At 51.1% G+C, this 17272-nt stretch overlaps 1 protein-coding gene across 1 annotated transcript in view; it reads left to right on the top strand.

Annotated features, from left to right (window-relative positions):
• The window catches only part of LOC115135807 (glutamate receptor 3), a 127131-nt gene that overhangs the window by 104401 nt on the left and 5458 nt on the right, over positions 1-17272 (top strand). The window contains exons 13-14 of the mRNA XM_065023671.1: positions 5477-5724; positions 12845-12959. Coding sequence (XP_064879743.1) covers positions 5477-5724; positions 12845-12959 — 363 coding nt within the window. The remainder of the gene's footprint in view (positions 1-5476; positions 5725-12844; positions 12960-17272) is intronic.

Raw genomic sequence — 17272 nt, 5'->3', positions numbered from 1 at the left:
GTTGGGCGTGCGTGCGTGTGTATGGTTGGGCGTGCGTGCGTGTGTATGGTTGGGCGTGCGTGCGTGTGTATGGTTGGGTGCGTGCGTGTGTATGGTTGGGCGTGCGTTTGTATGGTTGGGCGTGTGTATGGTTGGGCGTGCGTGTGTATGGTTGGGCGTGCGTGCGTGTGTATGGTTGGGCATGCGTGCGTGTGTATGGTTGGGCGTGCGTGCGTGTGTATGGTTGGGCGTGCGTGTGTATGGTTGGCGTGCGTGTGTATGGTTGGGCGTGCGTGTGTATGGTTGGGCGTGCGTGTGTATGGTTGGGCGTGCGTGCGTGTGTATGGTTGGTGCGTGTGTATGGTTGGCGTGTGTGTATGGTTGGGCGTGCGTGCGTATGGTTGGCGTGCGTGTGTATGGTTGGCGTGCGTGTGTATGGTTGGGTGTGCGTGTGTATGGTTGGGCGTGCGTGTGTATGGTTGGGCGTGCGTGTGTATGGTTGGGCGTGCGTGCGTGTGTATGGTTGAGCGTGCGTGCGTGTGTATGGTTGGGCGTGCGTGTGTGCGTATGGTTGGGCGTGCGTGTGTGTATGGTTGGGTGCGTGCGTGTGTATGGTTGGCGTGCGTGTGTATGGTTGAGTGTGCGTGTGTATGGTTGGCGTGCGTGTGTATGGTTGGGCGTGCGTGTGTATGGTTGAGCGTGCGTGCGTGTGTATGGTTGGGCGTGCGTGTGTATGGTTGGGCGTGCGTGTGTGTATGGTTGGGCGTGCGTGTGTATGGTTGGGCGTGCGTGTGTATGGTTGGGCGTGCGTGTGTATGGTTGGGCATGGTGCGTGTGTATGGTTGGGCATGCGTGCGTGTGTATGGTTGGGCGTGGGTGTGTATGGTTGGGCATGCGTGCGTGTGTATGGTTGGGCGTGCGTTCGTGTGTATGGTTGGGTGGGCGTGCGTGTGTATGGTTGGGCGTGCGTGTGTATGGTTGGGCGTGCGTGCGTGTGTATGGTTGGGTGGGCGTGCGTGTGTATGGTTGGGCGTGCGTGTGTATGGTTGGGCGTGCGTGTGTATGGTTGGGCGTGCGTGTGTATGGTTGGGCGTGCGTGCATGTGTGCGTGCATGGTTGGCGGGTGTGCGCGCGTGCATATGGTTGGGCGTGCGTGTGTGTGTATGGTTGGGCATGCGTGCGTGCGTGTGTATGGTTGGGTGGGCGTGCGTGCGTGTGTATGGTTGGGCGTGCGTGTGTATGGTTGGGCGTGCGTGTGTATGGTTGGGCATGCGTGCGTGTGTATGGTTGGGCGTGCGTGTGTATGGTTGGGCGTGCGTGTGTATGGTTGGGCGTGCGTGTGTATGTTTGGGCGTGCGTGTGTATGGTTGGGCGTGCGTGCGTGTGTATGGTTGGGCGTGCGTGCATGTGTATGGTTGGGCGGGTGTGCGTGCGTGCATATGGTTGGGCGTGCGTGCGTGTGTATGGTTGGGCATGCGTGCGTGTGTATAGTTGGGCGTGCGTGCGTGCGTGTGTATGGTTGAGCGTGCGTGTGTATGGTTGGGCGTGCGTGTGTATGGTTGGGCGTGCGTATGGTTGGGCGTGCGTGTGTATGGTTGAGCGTGCGTGTGTATGGTTGGGCGTGCGTGTGTATGGTTGGGCGTGCGTGTGTATGGTTGAGCGTGCGTGTGTATGGTTGGGCGTGCGTGTGTATGGTTGGGCGTGCGTGCATGTGTATGGTTGGGCGGGTGTGCGTGCGTGTGTATGGTTGGGCATGCGTGCGTGTGTATGGTTGGGCGTGCGTGCGTGTGTATGGTTGGGCATGCGTGCGTGTGTATGGTTGGGCGTGCGTGCGTGTGTATGGTTGAGCGTGCGGGTGTATGGTTGAGTGTGCGTGTGTATGGTTGGGCGTGCGTGTGTATGGTTGGGCGTGCGTATGGTTGGGCGTGCGTGTGTATGGTTGAGCGTGCGTGTGTATGGTTGGGCGTGCGTGTGTATGGTTGGGCGTGCGTGCGCGTGTATGGTTGAGCGTGCGTGTGTATGGTTGGACGTGCGTGCGTATGGTTGAGCGTGCGTGTGTATGGTTGGCGTGCGTGTGTATGGTTGAGCGTGCATGTGTATGGTTGAGCGTGCGTGTGTATGGTTGGGCGTGCGTGTGTATGGTTGGGCGTGCGTGTGTATGGTTGGGCGTGCGTGTGTATGGTTGGGCGTGCGTGCGTGTGTATGGTTGAGCGTGCGTGCGTGTGTATGGTTGGGCGTGCGTGTGTATGGTTGGGCGTGCCTGCCCTGTATATGGTTGGGCGTGCGTGTGTATGGTTGAGCGTGCGTGTGTATGGTTGGGCGTGCGTGTGTATGGTTGGGCGTGTGTGTGTATGGTTGGGCGTGCCCTGTGTATGGTTGAGCGTGCATGTGTATGGTTGGGCGTGTGTGTGTATGGTTGGGCGTGCGTGCGTGTGTATGGTTGAGCGTGCGTGCGTGTGTATGGTTGAGCGTGCGTGCGTGTGTATGGTTGAGCGTGCGTGCGTGTGTATGGTTGGGCGTGCGTTTGTATGGTTGGGCGTGCGTGTGTAAGGTTGGGCGTGCGTGTGTATGGTTGGGCGTGCGTGCGTGTGTATGGTTGAGCGTGCGTGCGTGTGTATGTTTGGGCGTGCGTGCGTGTGTATGGTTGGGCGTGCGTGTGTATGGTTGGGCGTGCGTGTGTATGGTTGAGCGTGCGTGTGTATGGTTGGGCGTGCGTGTGTATGGTTGGGCGTGCGTGCGTGTGTATGGTTGAGCGTGCGTGTGTATGGTTGGGCGTGTGTGTGTATGGTTGGGCGTGCGTGCGTATGGTTGAGCGTGCGTGTGTATGGTTGAGCGTGCGTGTGTATGGTTGGGTGTGCGTGTGTATGGTTGGGCGTGCGTGTGTATGGTTGGGCGTGCGTGTGTATGGTTGGGCATGCGTGCGTGTGTATGGTTGAGCGTGCGTGCGTGTGTATGGTTGGGCGTGCGTGTGTATGGTTGGGCGTGCGTGCGTATGGTTGAGCGTGCGTGTGTATGGTTGGGCGTGCGTGTGTATGGTTGGGCGTGTGTGTGTATGGTTGGGCGTGCCCTGTGTATGGTTGAGCGTGCGTGTGTATGGTTGGGCGTGTGTGTGTATGGTTGGGCGTGCGTGCGTGTGTATGGTTGAGCGTGCGTGCGTGTGTATGGTTGAGCGTGCGTGCGTGTGTATGGTTGGGCGTGCGTGTGTATGGTTGGGCGTGCGTGTGTATGGTTGGGCGTGCGTGTGTAAGGTTGGGCGTGCGTGTGTATGGTTGGGCGTGCGTGCGTGTGTATGGTTGAGCGTGCGTGCGTGCGTGTGTATGGTTGGGCGTGTGTGTATGGTTGGGCGTGCGTGTGTATGGTTGGGCGTGCGTTGGCGGCTGTATGTGATCAATCTGTTTTTCTGGTTAGTACAGTCATACATTTCACACTACAATCCACAATGGTCCACAATATCCAATACATACTGTCATTTGATATTGAATGTGACATTTAGCTTGATTCAGCTAATAAGGGTGGGCTTATGGCCAATTATCCATTCAAAAGTGAAAAAGATATGACCAAGCAAAGACTTGCCAGAAATGGACCCTCAGATTAAATCGTATTATCTATTTATCAATATTATATGATGTTATTTGGAGCCCTGGACAATAGCTATAATTGCCAAGTTGACTCTGTTTTGTCAGATTAAGCATCCATGTATAGGCTGTTTATACACATCATTATAATTTGTAAATAGTTTTGTACTTTCTACCCCAATTGGTAGTCACAGTCTTGTCCCATCACTGCAACTCCCGTACGGACTCAGGAGCGGTGAAGGTCGAGAGTCACGTGTCCTCCGAAACATGACCCTGCCAAGCCTCAATGCTCGCTTAACCCGGAAGCCAGCCGCACCAATGTGTCAGAGGAAACACCGTACAACTGGTGACCAAGTTGTCACCAGTTGTACGCAGTGTATGTGCCCGGCCCGCCTCAAGGAGTCACTGGAGCGTGATGGGACAAGGACATCCCAGCCCTCCCCTAACTCAGACGACGCTGGGCCAATTGTGTCCATCATGGGTCTCCCGGTCGCGGCCGGCTGTGACTCAGCCTGGGATCGAGCCTGGGTCTGTAGTAACGCCTCTAGCTCTGCAATGCCATGCCTTAGACTTCTGCGCCACTCGGGAGGCCCGGACACATATTTTTTTTGATCGTGAAAAGTTCCATCGCAAAGTTTCCTCCCAGGCAGTCAGTGTTTTCCCCACTCAGTCGGTCACTCGGCGGAAGGTCACATTAACCTAGTTTAGCCAGCCACTCAGAGGCCATTTTTAGCAGCAGCTCCCTGGGTGTGAGTCAGTCAGGGCAGGGCAGGAGGCAGACCAGGGCATGGCAGGAGGCAGACCAGGGCAGGGCAGGAGGCAGACCAGGGCAGGGCAGGAGGCAGACCAGGGCAGGGCAGGAGGCAGACCAGGGCAGGGCAGGAGGCAGACCAGGGCAGGGCAGGAGGCAGACCAGGGCATGGCAGGAGGCAGACCAGGGCAGGGCAGGAGGCAGACCAGGGCAGGGCAGGAGGCAGACCAGGGCAGGGCAGGAGGCAGACCAGGGCAGGGCAGGAGGCAGACCAGGGCAGGGCAGGGGCAAACCAGGGCATGGCAGGAGGCAGACCAGGGCAGGGCAGGAGGCAGACCAGGGCAGGGCAGGAGGCAGACCAGGGCAGGGCAGGAGGCAGACCAGGGCATGGCAGGAGGCAGACCAGGGCAGGGCAGGAGGCAGACCAGGGCATGGCAGGAGGCAGACCAGGGCAGGGCAGGAGGCAGACCAGGGCATGGCAGGAGGCAGACCAGGGCATGGCAGGAGGCAGACCAGGGCATGGCAGGAGGCAGACCAGGGCATGGCAGGAGGCAGACCAGGGCATGGCAGGAGGCAGACCAGGGCAGGGCAGGAGGCAGACCAGGGCAGGGCAGGAGGCAGACCAGGGCAGGGCAGGAGGCAGACCAGGGCAGGGCAGGAGGCAGACCAGGGCAGGGCAGGAGGCAGACCAGGGCATGGCTCTGTTCTCCTCTCAGTATGTCATCTTGCTGCTCCAGGTGCCAGCAGCCCCACTGATCCATCCAGGTGACACCTCCAGAACCCCAAAGTCAAACGGCACACTGACTCACTTCCTGTCTTGTGACATGTGGAGAAGAGGGGATGTTGAAAGGGAGCAGGTGGTCAGTCAAGTGGTCATCCTGTCGACGAATGCTGAGGAGAAACATGGCCCTGCAGTTTTGTTTGTAGTGTGTTGTCAGCTTGTCAGACCTCAGATCTGCTGTTGGCAACATGCCCACTACAACCGGTTCTTTACTCAGCTCTCTGGGAGCACAGCACTCTAATGACTCATGGAAAAGATGTACACTGTATATGGAGGTGTATGTGTGTGTTTAAAGTGTTTTATTTAGGCACCGAACGCTATGGTTTACATTTTTTTAAATACACCACTAACCTGCTTTTGTCTTCTCTCTCCTTCTCTTCCCAAATGCAGCGCTCCAAAATAGCAGTTTATGAAAAAATGTGGTCTTACATGAAATCAGCTGAACCATCAGTGTTCGCCAAGACGACACCAGAAGGGGTTGCCCGAGTGCGAAAGTCGAAAGGCAAATTCGCCTTTCTTCTTGAATCCACAATGAACGAGTACATTGAGCAGCGGAAACCTTGTGACACCATGAAAGTGGGCGGCAACCTCGACTCTAAAGGATACGGTGTGGCCACGCCCAAAGGCTCAGCATTAAGGTGGGTGGGATAATATAACAATATTCTCCATGTTGTTATAGTATTCCACCTACCCTGATGTCTCGTGTCCCATTTCTCTTCTTCCTCATTCTTCACTTTTTATTTTTTGAGGTTCATCAGGAAGGTAAAGGTATTTATTACAGATGTCGGATCTTAACTTGATCACTCTTTTGTCGCATAGAATCTTCCTGCGGCATCAGGAAATTCAAATGAGCCTTGTGAATCCCGGAAAAGAATCAGTTCTCTTTCTCTCCATGCAGGGGCAGTCAAGTCATTGGGATCAGGGCTTGCTATCAAAATAATATTATCGCTCAGCGCTAGGCCCCAGTCCTATTACTGCTACATTCAATTGTACAAAAATGTATCTGAAATGCAGCCATTCACATCAACAACCATCGTTTTATATAGCTTAATAACACAAGATAGATATTGATCTCCAATAGGCTACGACATGCAAGTGTCAAGTTTATCCTAAGGTTACGAATGAACTGTCAAAATTGAGTTGAATCGCTGCCTGGGATGGCCTAGTGGTTAGGGACGCTGCCTGGGGTCTAGTGGTTAGGGACGCTGCCTGGGGTGGTCTAGTGGTTAGGGCCGCTGCCTGGGGTGGTCTAGTGGTTAGGGACGCTGACTGGGGTGGTCTAGTGGTTAGGGACGCTGACTGGGGTGGTCTAGTGGTTAGGGACACTGACAGGGGTGGTCTAGTGGTTAGGGACGCTGACTGGGGTGGTCTAGTGGTTAGGGACGCTGCCTGGGGTGGTCTAGTGGTTAGGGACGCTGACTGGGGTGGTCTAGTGGTTAGGGACGCTGCCTGGGGTGGTCTAGTGGTTAGGGACGCTGCCTGGGGGGGTCTAGTGGTTAGGGCCGCTGACTGGGGTGGTCTAGTGGTTAGGGACGCTGCCTGGGGTGGTCTAGTGGTTAGGGCCGCTGCCTGGGGTGGTCTAGTGGTTAGGGACACTGACATGGGTGGTCTAGTGGTTAGGGCTGCTGACTGGGGTGGTCTAGTGGTTAGGGACGTTGACAGGAGTGGTCTAGTGGTTAGGGCCGCTGCCTGGGGTGGTCTAGTGGTTAGGGACGCTGCCTGGGATGGTCTAGTGGTTAGGGCCGCTGCCTGGGGTGGTCTAGTGGTTAGGGACGCTGACTGGGGTGGTCTAGTGGTTAGGGCCGCTGACTGGGGTGGTCTAGTGGTTAGGGACGCTGCCTGGGGTCTAGTGGTTAGGGATGCTGACAGGGGTGGCCTAGTGGTTAGGGACGCTGCCTGGGGTCTAGTGGTTAGGGACGCTGCCTGGGGTGGTCTAGTGGTTAGGGCCGCTGCCTGGGGTGGTCTAGTGGTTAGGGACGCTGACAGGGGTGGTCTAGTGGTTAGGGACGCTGACTGGGGTGGTCTAGTGGTTAGGGACACTGACAGGGGTGGTCTAGTGGTTAGGGACGCTGACTGGGGTGGTCTAGTGGTTAGGGATGCTGCCTGGGGTGGTCTAGTGGTTAGGGCCGCTGCCTGGGGTGGTCTAGTGGTTAGGGACGCTGACTGGGGTGGTCTAGTGGTTAGGGCCGCTGACTGTAGTGGTCTAGTGGTTAGGGCCGCTGCCTGGGGTGGTCTAGTGGTTAGGGACGCTGCCTGGGGTCTAGTGGTTAGGGACGCTGCCTGGGGTCTAGTGGTTAGGGATGCTGACAGGGTGGTCTAGTGGTTAGGGACGCTGACTGGGGTGGTCTAGTGGTTAGGGACGCTGCCTGGGGTCTAGTGGTTAGGGACGTTGCCTGGGGTCTAGTGGTTAGGGATGCTGACAGGGGTGGTCTAGTGGTTAGGGACGCTGCCTGGGGTCTAGTGGTTAGGGCCGCTGCCTGGGGTGGTCTAGTGGTTAGGGCCGCTGCCTGGGGTGGTCTAGTGGTTAGGGATGCTGACAGGGGTCGTCTAGTGGTTAGGGACGCTGACTGGGGTGGTCTAGTGGTTAGGGACGCTGCCTGGGGTGGTCTAGTGGTTAGGGCCGCTGCCTGAGGTCTAGTGGTTAGGGATGCTGACAGGGGTGGCCTAGTGGTTAGGGACGCTGCCTGGGGTCTAGTGGTTAGGGACGCTGCCTGGGGTGGTCTAGTGGTTAGGGCCACTGCCTGGGGTGGTCTAGTGGTTAGGGACGCTGCCTGGGGTGGTCTAGTGGTTAGGGCCGCTGCCTGAGGTGGTCTAGTGGTTAGGGCCGCTGACTGGGGTGGTCTAGTGGTTAGGGACGCTGCCTGGGGTGGTCTAGTGGTTAGGGACGCTGCCTGGGGTGGTCTAGTGGTTAGGGACGCTGCCTGGGGGGGTCTAGTGGTTAGGGCCGCTGACTGGGGTGGTCTAGTGGTTAGGGCTGCTGACTGGGGTGGTCTAGTGGTTAGGGACGTTGACAGGAGTGGTCTAGTGGTTAGGGCCGCTGCCTGGGGTGGTCTAGTGGTTAGGGACGCTGCCTGGGATGGTCTAGTGGTTAGGGCCGCTGCCTGGGGTGGTCTAGTGGTTAGGGACGCTGACTGGGGTGGTCTAGTGGTTAGGGCCGCTGACTGGGGTGGTCTAGTGGTTAGGGACGCTGCCTGGGGTCTAGTGGTTAGGGATGCTGACAGGGGTGGCCTAGTGGTTAGGGACGCTGCCTGGGGTCTAGTGGTTAGGGACGCTGCCTGGGGTGGTCTAGTGGTTAGGGCCGCTGCCTGGGGTGGTCTAGTGGTTAGGGACGCTGACAGGGGTGGTCTAGTGGTTAGGGACGCTGACTGGGGTGGTCTAGTGGTTAGGGACACTGACAGGGGTGGTCTAGTGGTTAGGGACGCTGACTGGGGTGGTCTAGTGGTTAGGGATGCTGCCTGGGGTGGTCTAGTGGTTAGGGCCGCTGCCTGGGGTGGTCTAGTGGTTAGGGACGCTGACTGGGGTGGTCTAGTGGTTAGGGCCGCTGACTGTAGTGGTCTAGTGGTTAGGGCCGCTGCCTGGGGTGGTCTAGTGGTTAGGGACGCTGCCTGGGGTCTAGTGGTTAGGGACGCTGCCTGGGGTCTAGTGGTTAGGGATGCTGACAGGGGTGGTCTAGTGGTTAGGGACGCTGACTGGGGTGGTCTAGTGGTTAGGGACGCTGCCTGGGGTCTAGTGGTTAGGGACGCTGCCTGGGGTCTAGTGGTTAGGGATGCTGACAGGGGTGGTCTAGTGGTTAGGGACGCTGCCTGGGGTCTAGTGGTTAGGGCCGCTGCCTGGGGTGGTCTAGTGGTTAGGGCCGCTGCCTGGGGTGGTCTAGTGGTTAGGGATGCTGACAGGGGTCGTCTAGTGGTTAGGGACGCTGACTGGGGTGGTCTAGTGGTTAGGGCCGCTGCCTGGGGTGGTCTAGTGGTTAGGGCCGCTGCCTGAGGTCTAGTGGTTAGGGACGCTGCCTGGGGTGGTCTAGTGGTTAGGGCCACTGCCTGGGGTGGTCTAGTGGTTAGGGACGCTGCCTGGGGTGGTCTAGTGGTTAGGGCCGCTGCCTGAGGTGGTCTAGTGGTTAGGGCCGCTGACTGGGGTGGTCTAGTGGTTAGGGACGCTGCCTGGGGTGGTCTAGTGGTTAGGGACGCTGCTTGGGGGGGTCTAGTGGTTAGGGACGCTGCCTGGGGTCTAGTGGTCAGGGACGCTGCCTGGGGTCTAGTGGTTAGGGATGCTGACAGGGGTGGTCTAGTGGTTAGGGACGCTGCCTGGGGTCTAGTGGTTAGGGACGCTGCCTGGGGTGGTCTAGTGGTTAGGGCCGCTGCCTGGGGTGGTCTAGTGGTTAGGGATGCTGACAGGGGTCGTCTAGTGGTTAGGGACGCTGACTGGGGTGGTCTAGTGGTTAGGGACGCTGCCTGGGGTGGTCTAGTGGTTAGGGCCGCTGCCTGAGGTGGTCTAGTGGTTAGGGCCGCTGACTGGGGTGGTCTAGTGGTTAGGGACGCTGCCTGGGGTGGTCTAGTGGTTAGGGACGCTGCCTGGGGGGGTCTAGTGGTTAGGGACGCTGACTGGGGTGGTCTAGTGGTTAGGGACGCTGACTGGGGTGGTCTAGTGGTTAGGGACGCTGACTGGCGTGGTCTAGTGGTTAGGGACGCTGACTGGGGTGGTCTAGTGGTTAGGGACGCTGCCTGGGGTGGTCTAGTGGTTAGGGCCGCTGCCTGTGGTGGTCTAGTGGTTAGGGACGCTGCCTGGGGTGGTCTAGTGGTTAGGGACGATGCCTGGGGTGGTCTAGTGGTTAGGGACGCTGACTGGGGTGGTCTAGTGGTTAGGGCCTCTGCCTTCAGCGCGCACATAATAGGCGTACTGTGTTGGACCAACGCCCTTTTGGCACAAATAACTCACTCCCTCCGATTGACTTGGATTAAATTACACATTTCAACTATGGACATTCCAGGGATATTCTACCTCAGATCTTGATAAGAAATTACCATACCAGACACTTGGATAACATAATAAAATAAAAGCAGTAGGCTACACCAACATTAGTTTCCATTCATACAAAGTATTTTGGCAGACTTTGGTTGCAAGTGTAACACGTGGGATATGAACCAAGGTCTCCCACAGGAGCAACCAACATCTTAGACCGTTTTAGACTCTTGGGCCGAGGGCTGACACGTGACCATGACTGACTCATGTCCGCTGCACAAGCAGGATTAGGTAACACCGACATCATCTTTTAGGGAAGTGACCAATAATGGTTGCAATTGAGATCAGTTGTGTGGATGAAATAGAGTATTGATGGATTAACAAGACTTCAGCTGAAGATAATCTAAATCAAATCAAATCCAATTTTATTTATCACATACACATTGTTAGCAGATGTTAATCCGAGTGTAGCGAAATGCTTGTGCTTCTATTTCCGACAGTGCAGTAATATCTAACAAGTAATCTAACAATTCCCCAACAACTACCTAATACACACACATCTAAAGGGGTGAATGAAAACATGTACATATAGATATATGGATGAGCGATGGCCGAGCGGCATAGGCAAGATGCATAAAATGTATAAAATACAGTATATACATGTGGTATGAGTAATGTAAGATATGTAAACATTATTACAGCGGCATTATTTAGAGTGGCATTGTATAAAGTGACTAGTGATCCATTTATTAAAGTGGCCAGTGATTGGGCAAAGAAGCTGTTTAGTTTGTCTGGAAGCGTGATGTGGCTGGTTGTCTTTTTGTAGTCCGTGATTGCCTGTAGACCCTGCCACATACGTCTCATGTCTGAGCTGTTGAATTGCGACTCCACTTTGTCCCTGCACTGGCACTTCACTTGTTTGATTGCCTTGCAGAGGGAATAATTACACTGTTTAAATTCAGTCATCATTCTTTCAGTTTTGCCCGAATGCCGCCTTCCATCCACGGTTAGAGTAGGTTTTACTGGTCACAGTAGGTACAACATCTCCAATGCACTTCTTTATAAATGCACTCACTGAGTCAGTGTATAGGTCGATGGTGTTCTCTAAGGCTGACCGGAACATATTCCAGTCCGCGTGATCAAAACAATCTTGAAGCGTTGCTTCCGATTGGTCGGACCAGCGTTGAATGGTCCTCGTCACTGGTACATCCTAGTCTAGTGCCATCGATGGTTGCAATAGCCCCCTTGTTATTTTATTATATTCCAATAGGCTACATTCTATAGGCTACCAATTAGCCTATCCATTGTCACATAATGGAAGATATGAAAACCGATAATAGGCTACCCTACAGTTTGTGTTTCCCTGGCTGAGTTAATGAGCTGATTTGAGCTGATCAGTTGATTTTACAGATGATTGACTGTAGAATGATAAACTTTCCTCCAGTGTGGATGCTCATCCATGTTTTATAGTAGAACTATGTATATTTAGTCAATTTAGTTATGGTCTTTGGTGTGGATTAAAATACTGTATTGTATAATATTGTTTAATATTTCATGTTATAAAGCTGTCAAGATGTTTATGTATTTGAGCCTATCCAAAGACGATTTTGGTGAGCTGAGACACTTTTCTCTGATGTGCAAATGTGGCCTACTGTAGGCTCAGGCTGGTCACTAGATCACCCAGCATTGGGTGAGAACTCACAAAGCTTGCAGGCGGAGCGAGTTACTTAGACCACTGCACTATGGCAGGTCACAATGCTCTAACAAGCACAAAAAAAAGGATTTTCAATAGCGAAAAATACATCTACCCCCTACAAATACGGAAATGTATTTTAATCCACATAAAATGGAGCCTGTGCGTAACCTACATAAGGTACCACGTAGGTGTGGTACTGCGTTGTATACAAACACCTCTTCCAGCTGCACCCTGGCGGCGATTCTAAATATTTCTTCAGATATTCAAATCCTTCTGCTGCAGGATAATTTTTCTCCTGCGACGAAACTGGTCAAATTAAGATCGGACATCAGTATGTGTTTCTTTAACTCACGTCTAGACGTAAAGCCGTTTCGATCATGTTCTCTCTATCTGTATGGTTTGTTTCTCTCTGTGTTGCTCTTTTTCTTTCTCTTTAAAGGGAAAGTACTCTTGGTATATTAGACATATTTACTCAATTCATTTGTATGTTGACGTGCCCCCCACCCACCTCTGTTGTTTGTTTTTCTCTTCCCCTTTCCTCCCTCTGTTCTCCTTGGTGTCCCTCTGTTCTCCTTGGTGTCCGTCCCTCTGTTCTCCTTGGTGTCCCTCTGTTCTCCTTGGTGTCCCTCTGTTCTCCTTGGTGTCCCTCTGTTCTCCTTGGTGTCCCTCTGTTCTCCTTGGTGTCCCTCTGTTCTCCTTGGTGTCCCTCTCGGGCAGTTCTGCATTGCTTCTAATTTAACAGTTCAATGTGTTTCTTTCAATGAACTTGCTAAAAGCTGCATTGTCACTTGTGATGAATGTTAACGTGCATGCTGTATGTTGTCCTTATTCTTCTATTCTCTATGACAAAGTGTCCCCATCCCGCACACTTCAGTTCTGAGCAATGTAACCCTCCATACCACCTCTCTAATATTGAACCATTTCTTTGCTGTAAAACGCTTCTTACCTCTCCACACCGGTGCAATTCTTTACCGATTTGTCCTTTTCGTGCTCCCCCTTATGAATCATTTGATATTATTACTATTATTACAATTGACTAATATTATAGTATTAGATTTCTCACGGACCTGTTCATTTTCTTACAAGTTATGTTTTATCGTTTCAAGAAATGCTGTTAACCTGGCAGTGTTAAAACTGAATGAGCAAGGCCTCTTGGACAAATTGAAAAACAAATGGTGGTACGACAAGGGAGAGTGCGGCAGCGGAGGAGGTGACTCCAAGGTCAGCCTCAATGTCACCAACATCGGGTATCGTAGAGTAGAGTAATCGGCAAGGCTGTTATATCACTACTGTAACCTATAGGCCCCAACCACAGCCCACAATGGCCCTGTAACAGAAAACTGTGTGGCTTTTTCTATTTTATTGTGCAACTGAGATCAAACTGGGAACCCTTTACTTGGCTAATGGAGGAAAAAGACCAGTAACAAGATATTTCTGAGAAAAAGACGAGGTATTTGTTTACTGTATGTACAGAAGAAGAGAGGAGGAGTTGAAGCTGATTATTATTCATGATGGTAGTTAAGTACATCCACTGTGGTAAGTTAGCATGTGAGACCTCTTTTGGGAGGTTAGTGTTCTGTTCTACAGCAGGGCTGTTTAGTGAGATATTTCTTGAATTTCTCCAGAGGCTTTTTAGTTTAGGTCTTTGCCCTGTGGTTGTGAAAGGCAGAATGTATAGAAGGGGTGATTGTACATTTCCTCTGCTTTTTATGTCCACAGGGCAAACATGGAACGTGGAATTATAATGCTCTGTTTCACTGAAAGTGGATGAATAATTTGTCATTTATGTTGAGTTAAGTATTGACGAAGAGAATAACATGGCAGTGTCCATGAACCCTAGCACTGAGGTGTACTGTAGCACTCTCCAAACTCCCTCAACCTTGGGTGGTAGGACAGGCGAGGCGAACAGCGTAGTCTTGAGGGGACTAAGCATTGCAGGCAAACGTGAGAATTCTAATGACAAAGTGACACCAAATGTTCCAAACTTTTGTCTGATACCAATAACATCACTGTAAACCAGTGTTAGCTTGTCACCCTGACAGATTCCTTTGGTTGGTCTTAGTCTCCAAGACCAGTCAAAGTCTACCTACCCATGGCCGGCCCTGCCCCGACCAATGAAACGCTGCAAGAGGGTGGAAAATTTGACCTGATCTTGGGTTTCAGAACACGAGGGCACAGCGACAGCCCGACTGTGGATCCGTCTCTGTCTCTACTCTTCTGCTTGCATCTTGACCATAGTACACTTGACACATTGTAGAAGACCAGGCAGACTGACTTTCATGTTGTTGACTCTAGTTATTCATTCCTGAGCGTAAGCAGGACATGAATACTATCAGCAGAGCAACACAAAGCAGCTGCCTCGTCCTGCAAGCAATCTGCCTTGAATCCTTGGTAGAGAGACTCAGCCATGTTATATCACACCTGCTACATTTCTGGTTTATTATTTTATTCCTAAAAATGCATGTGTTGGTACTTTAACAATGTGCTTCAAATATATTGTATGTAATAACCACTGAGAGAGGAAACCCAATATATTCTAGACACACAGCTTCTAAAAACACTATAAATATAACTCAATCTGACTTTGGCAATTTATACTCTAATTATACTACAAATACCAAAGGGGAATTAGCTCACAAATGAAAGTAGGCTACGTTTTCCTCATATTTAGCACATACATACAGTTGAAGTCGGAAGTTTACATACACTTAGGTTGGAGTCATTAAAACTCGTTTTTCAACCACTCCACAAACTTCTTGTTAACAAACTATACTTTTGGCACGTCGGTTAGGACATCTACTTTGTGCATGACACAAGTAATTTTTCCAATAATTGTTAACAGACATATTATTTCACTGTATCCAATTCCAGTGGGCCAGAAGTTTACATACACTAAGTTGACAGTGCTTTAAACAGCTTGGAAAATTCCAGAAAATGATGTCATGGCTTTAGAAGCTTCTGATAGGCTAATTGACATCATTTGAGTCAATTGGAGGTGTACCTGTGGATGTATTTCAAGGCCTACCTTCAAACCCAGGGCTTCTTTGCTTGACATCATGGGAAAATCAAAATAAATCAGCCAAAACCTCAGAAAAACAATTGTAGACCTCCACAAGTCTGGTTCATCATTGGGAGCCATTTCCAAACGCCTGAACGTACCACTTTCATCTGTACAAACAATAGTACGCAAGTATAAACACCATGGGACTACGCAGCCGTCATACCGCTCAGGAAGGAGACGTGTTCTGTCTCCTAGAGATGAACATGCTTTGGTGCGAAAAGTGGAAATCAATCCCAGAACAACAGCAAAGAAACTTGTGAAGATGCTGGAGGAAACAGGTACAAAGGTATCTATATCCACAGTAAAACGAGTCCTATATCGACATAACCTGAAAGGCCGCTCAGCAAGGCAGAAGCCACTGCTCCAAAACCGCCATAAAAAAAAGCCAGACTACGGTTTGCAACTGCACATGGGGACAAAGATCGTACTTTTTGGAGAAATGTCCTCTGATCTGATGAAACAAAAATAGAACTGTTTGGCCATAATGACCATCGTTATTTTTTGGAGGAAAAAGGGGGAGGCTTGCAAGCCGAAGAACACCATCCCAACCGTGAAGCACGGGGGTGGCAGCATCATGTTGTGGCTGTGCTTTGCTGCAGGAGGGACTGGTGCACTTCACAAAATAGATGGCATCATAAGGAAGGAAAATGACGTGGATATATTGAAGCAACATCTGTCAGGAAGTTAAAGCTTGGTCGCAAATGGGTCTTCCAAATGGACAATGACCCCAAGCATACTTCCAAAGTCGTGGCAAAATGGCTTAAGAACAACAAAGTCAAGGTATTTGAGTGACCATCACAAAGCCCTGACCTCAATCCCATAGAACATTTGTGGGCAGAACTGAAAACGCATGTGCGAGCAAGGAGGCCTACAAACCTGACTCAGTTACAGCAGCTCTGTCAGGAGGAATGGGCCAAAATTCACCCAACTTATTGTGGGAAGCTTGTGGAAGGCTACCCGAAACGTTTGTCCCAAGTTAAACAATTTAAAGGCAATACTAATTGAGTGTATGTAAACTCCTGACCCACTGGGAATGTGATGAAATAAATAAAAGCTGAAATAAATCCTTCTCTCTACTATTATTCTGATATTTCACATTCTTAAGATAAAGTTGTGATCCTAACTGGCCTAAGACAGGGAATGTTTACTAGGATTAAATGTCAGGAATTGTGATAAACTGAGTTTAAATGTATTTGGATAAGGTGTATGTAACTTTCCGACTTCAATCGTATACTCAAGGAAATTCCATACGGCAGGTTAAGAACTGGAACTAGTAACTATTTGTGATAAATATATTTGGATGTATGAGAATCAGGCGGTGTAAAGACATAATTTACACCTCCATGGGTAAATCATGTTTCTTCTGTGTGTCATATTTTCTCAGTTGTGCATCTTTTGGCCTCATGTTTTGTTTTAATGTTATTTGATATTTTCCATGAACTGTTCATACTGTGTATTTGAATTTTATAGTTTTGTCTTTGTGTATGTTTTGGGAGTGTTCTGTTTGCATTGTTTTCCAGTTCTTGTTCTGTCACCTCAACATATCATAAACCCCACATATGATAAGCACTCCTGAATCATACTTGGTGGAAACGGTGACATAGTCCATAGACCTCCCCCACCACAGACACTGATATTATACTCTCAAAAAAGAACTGAACATTGCTTTTTTTACTTTGCTCCTCCTTGTTGGACTGGATCAAGACTGGATGGGCCCCAGCATGTCTACCTAGCAGCCAGCAGAAATCACAGGCACAAGGTGATAGCCATCTGAGAGGCATGCTCAGTACAGCACGCACATCAGCATGTGTCATTATTGTGTCAGCCACTACTGGACAGACAGACAGACCCTCTGTGACACGTTAGCTATGATAGTACAGGCTAGGATAGTATAGTCCTCTAGCTCGCTGTTAGCCAGTCAGCTCTCAGTCAGTTGACCTCTCACTTGCTGTCATTCCTGTTGTGGGTCACTTCCTGTGCCTGCATGCCCTCATAGGACGCCCCCCCGCCAGCCCTGGATACGTGTCATGCAAGAGGGACCTAATTCATCGCCTGTTTTCATCTTTGGCTCCATGACTACATCATACATTAATAACACTGTTATGTTATGGCATTGTCGTTGCTATACTCTACAAAATGAGTTCCAGATCAAATAGCCATGCCATTGCCAGGGAATCTTCCTGCTTGGGGACTTTGTAGGGAAACAGAAGTCAGCACACCCAGTTTGTCCTGATGTTACGCCCATAGTGTAGCTGCTATTCTCCATACTGATGCCAATACTGGAACCTTGACAGATGTGACTTGCATGTCCATAGCAACAGCTCAGTACGAGCAGGAGAAGCTGCTGTAACTAACCTCATCCTTATTAACATAGTTATTTTCTGAGACTAGTTGCATACTATAAATGTTGCCAAAGTATTTTTTGTCTGAATTGCTGTGAAAATAAGCCATATAGCCAGATAAGATATAACCT

Source organism: Oncorhynchus nerka, linkage group LG10 (genome assembly GCF_034236695.1).
Source record: "Oncorhynchus nerka isolate Pitt River linkage group LG10, Oner_Uvic_2.0, whole genome shotgun sequence".
NCBI classification, from domain to species: domain Eukaryota; kingdom Metazoa; phylum Chordata; class Actinopteri; order Salmoniformes; family Salmonidae; genus Oncorhynchus; species Oncorhynchus nerka.
This window is presented reverse-complemented; position numbering and strand designations above follow the sequence as displayed.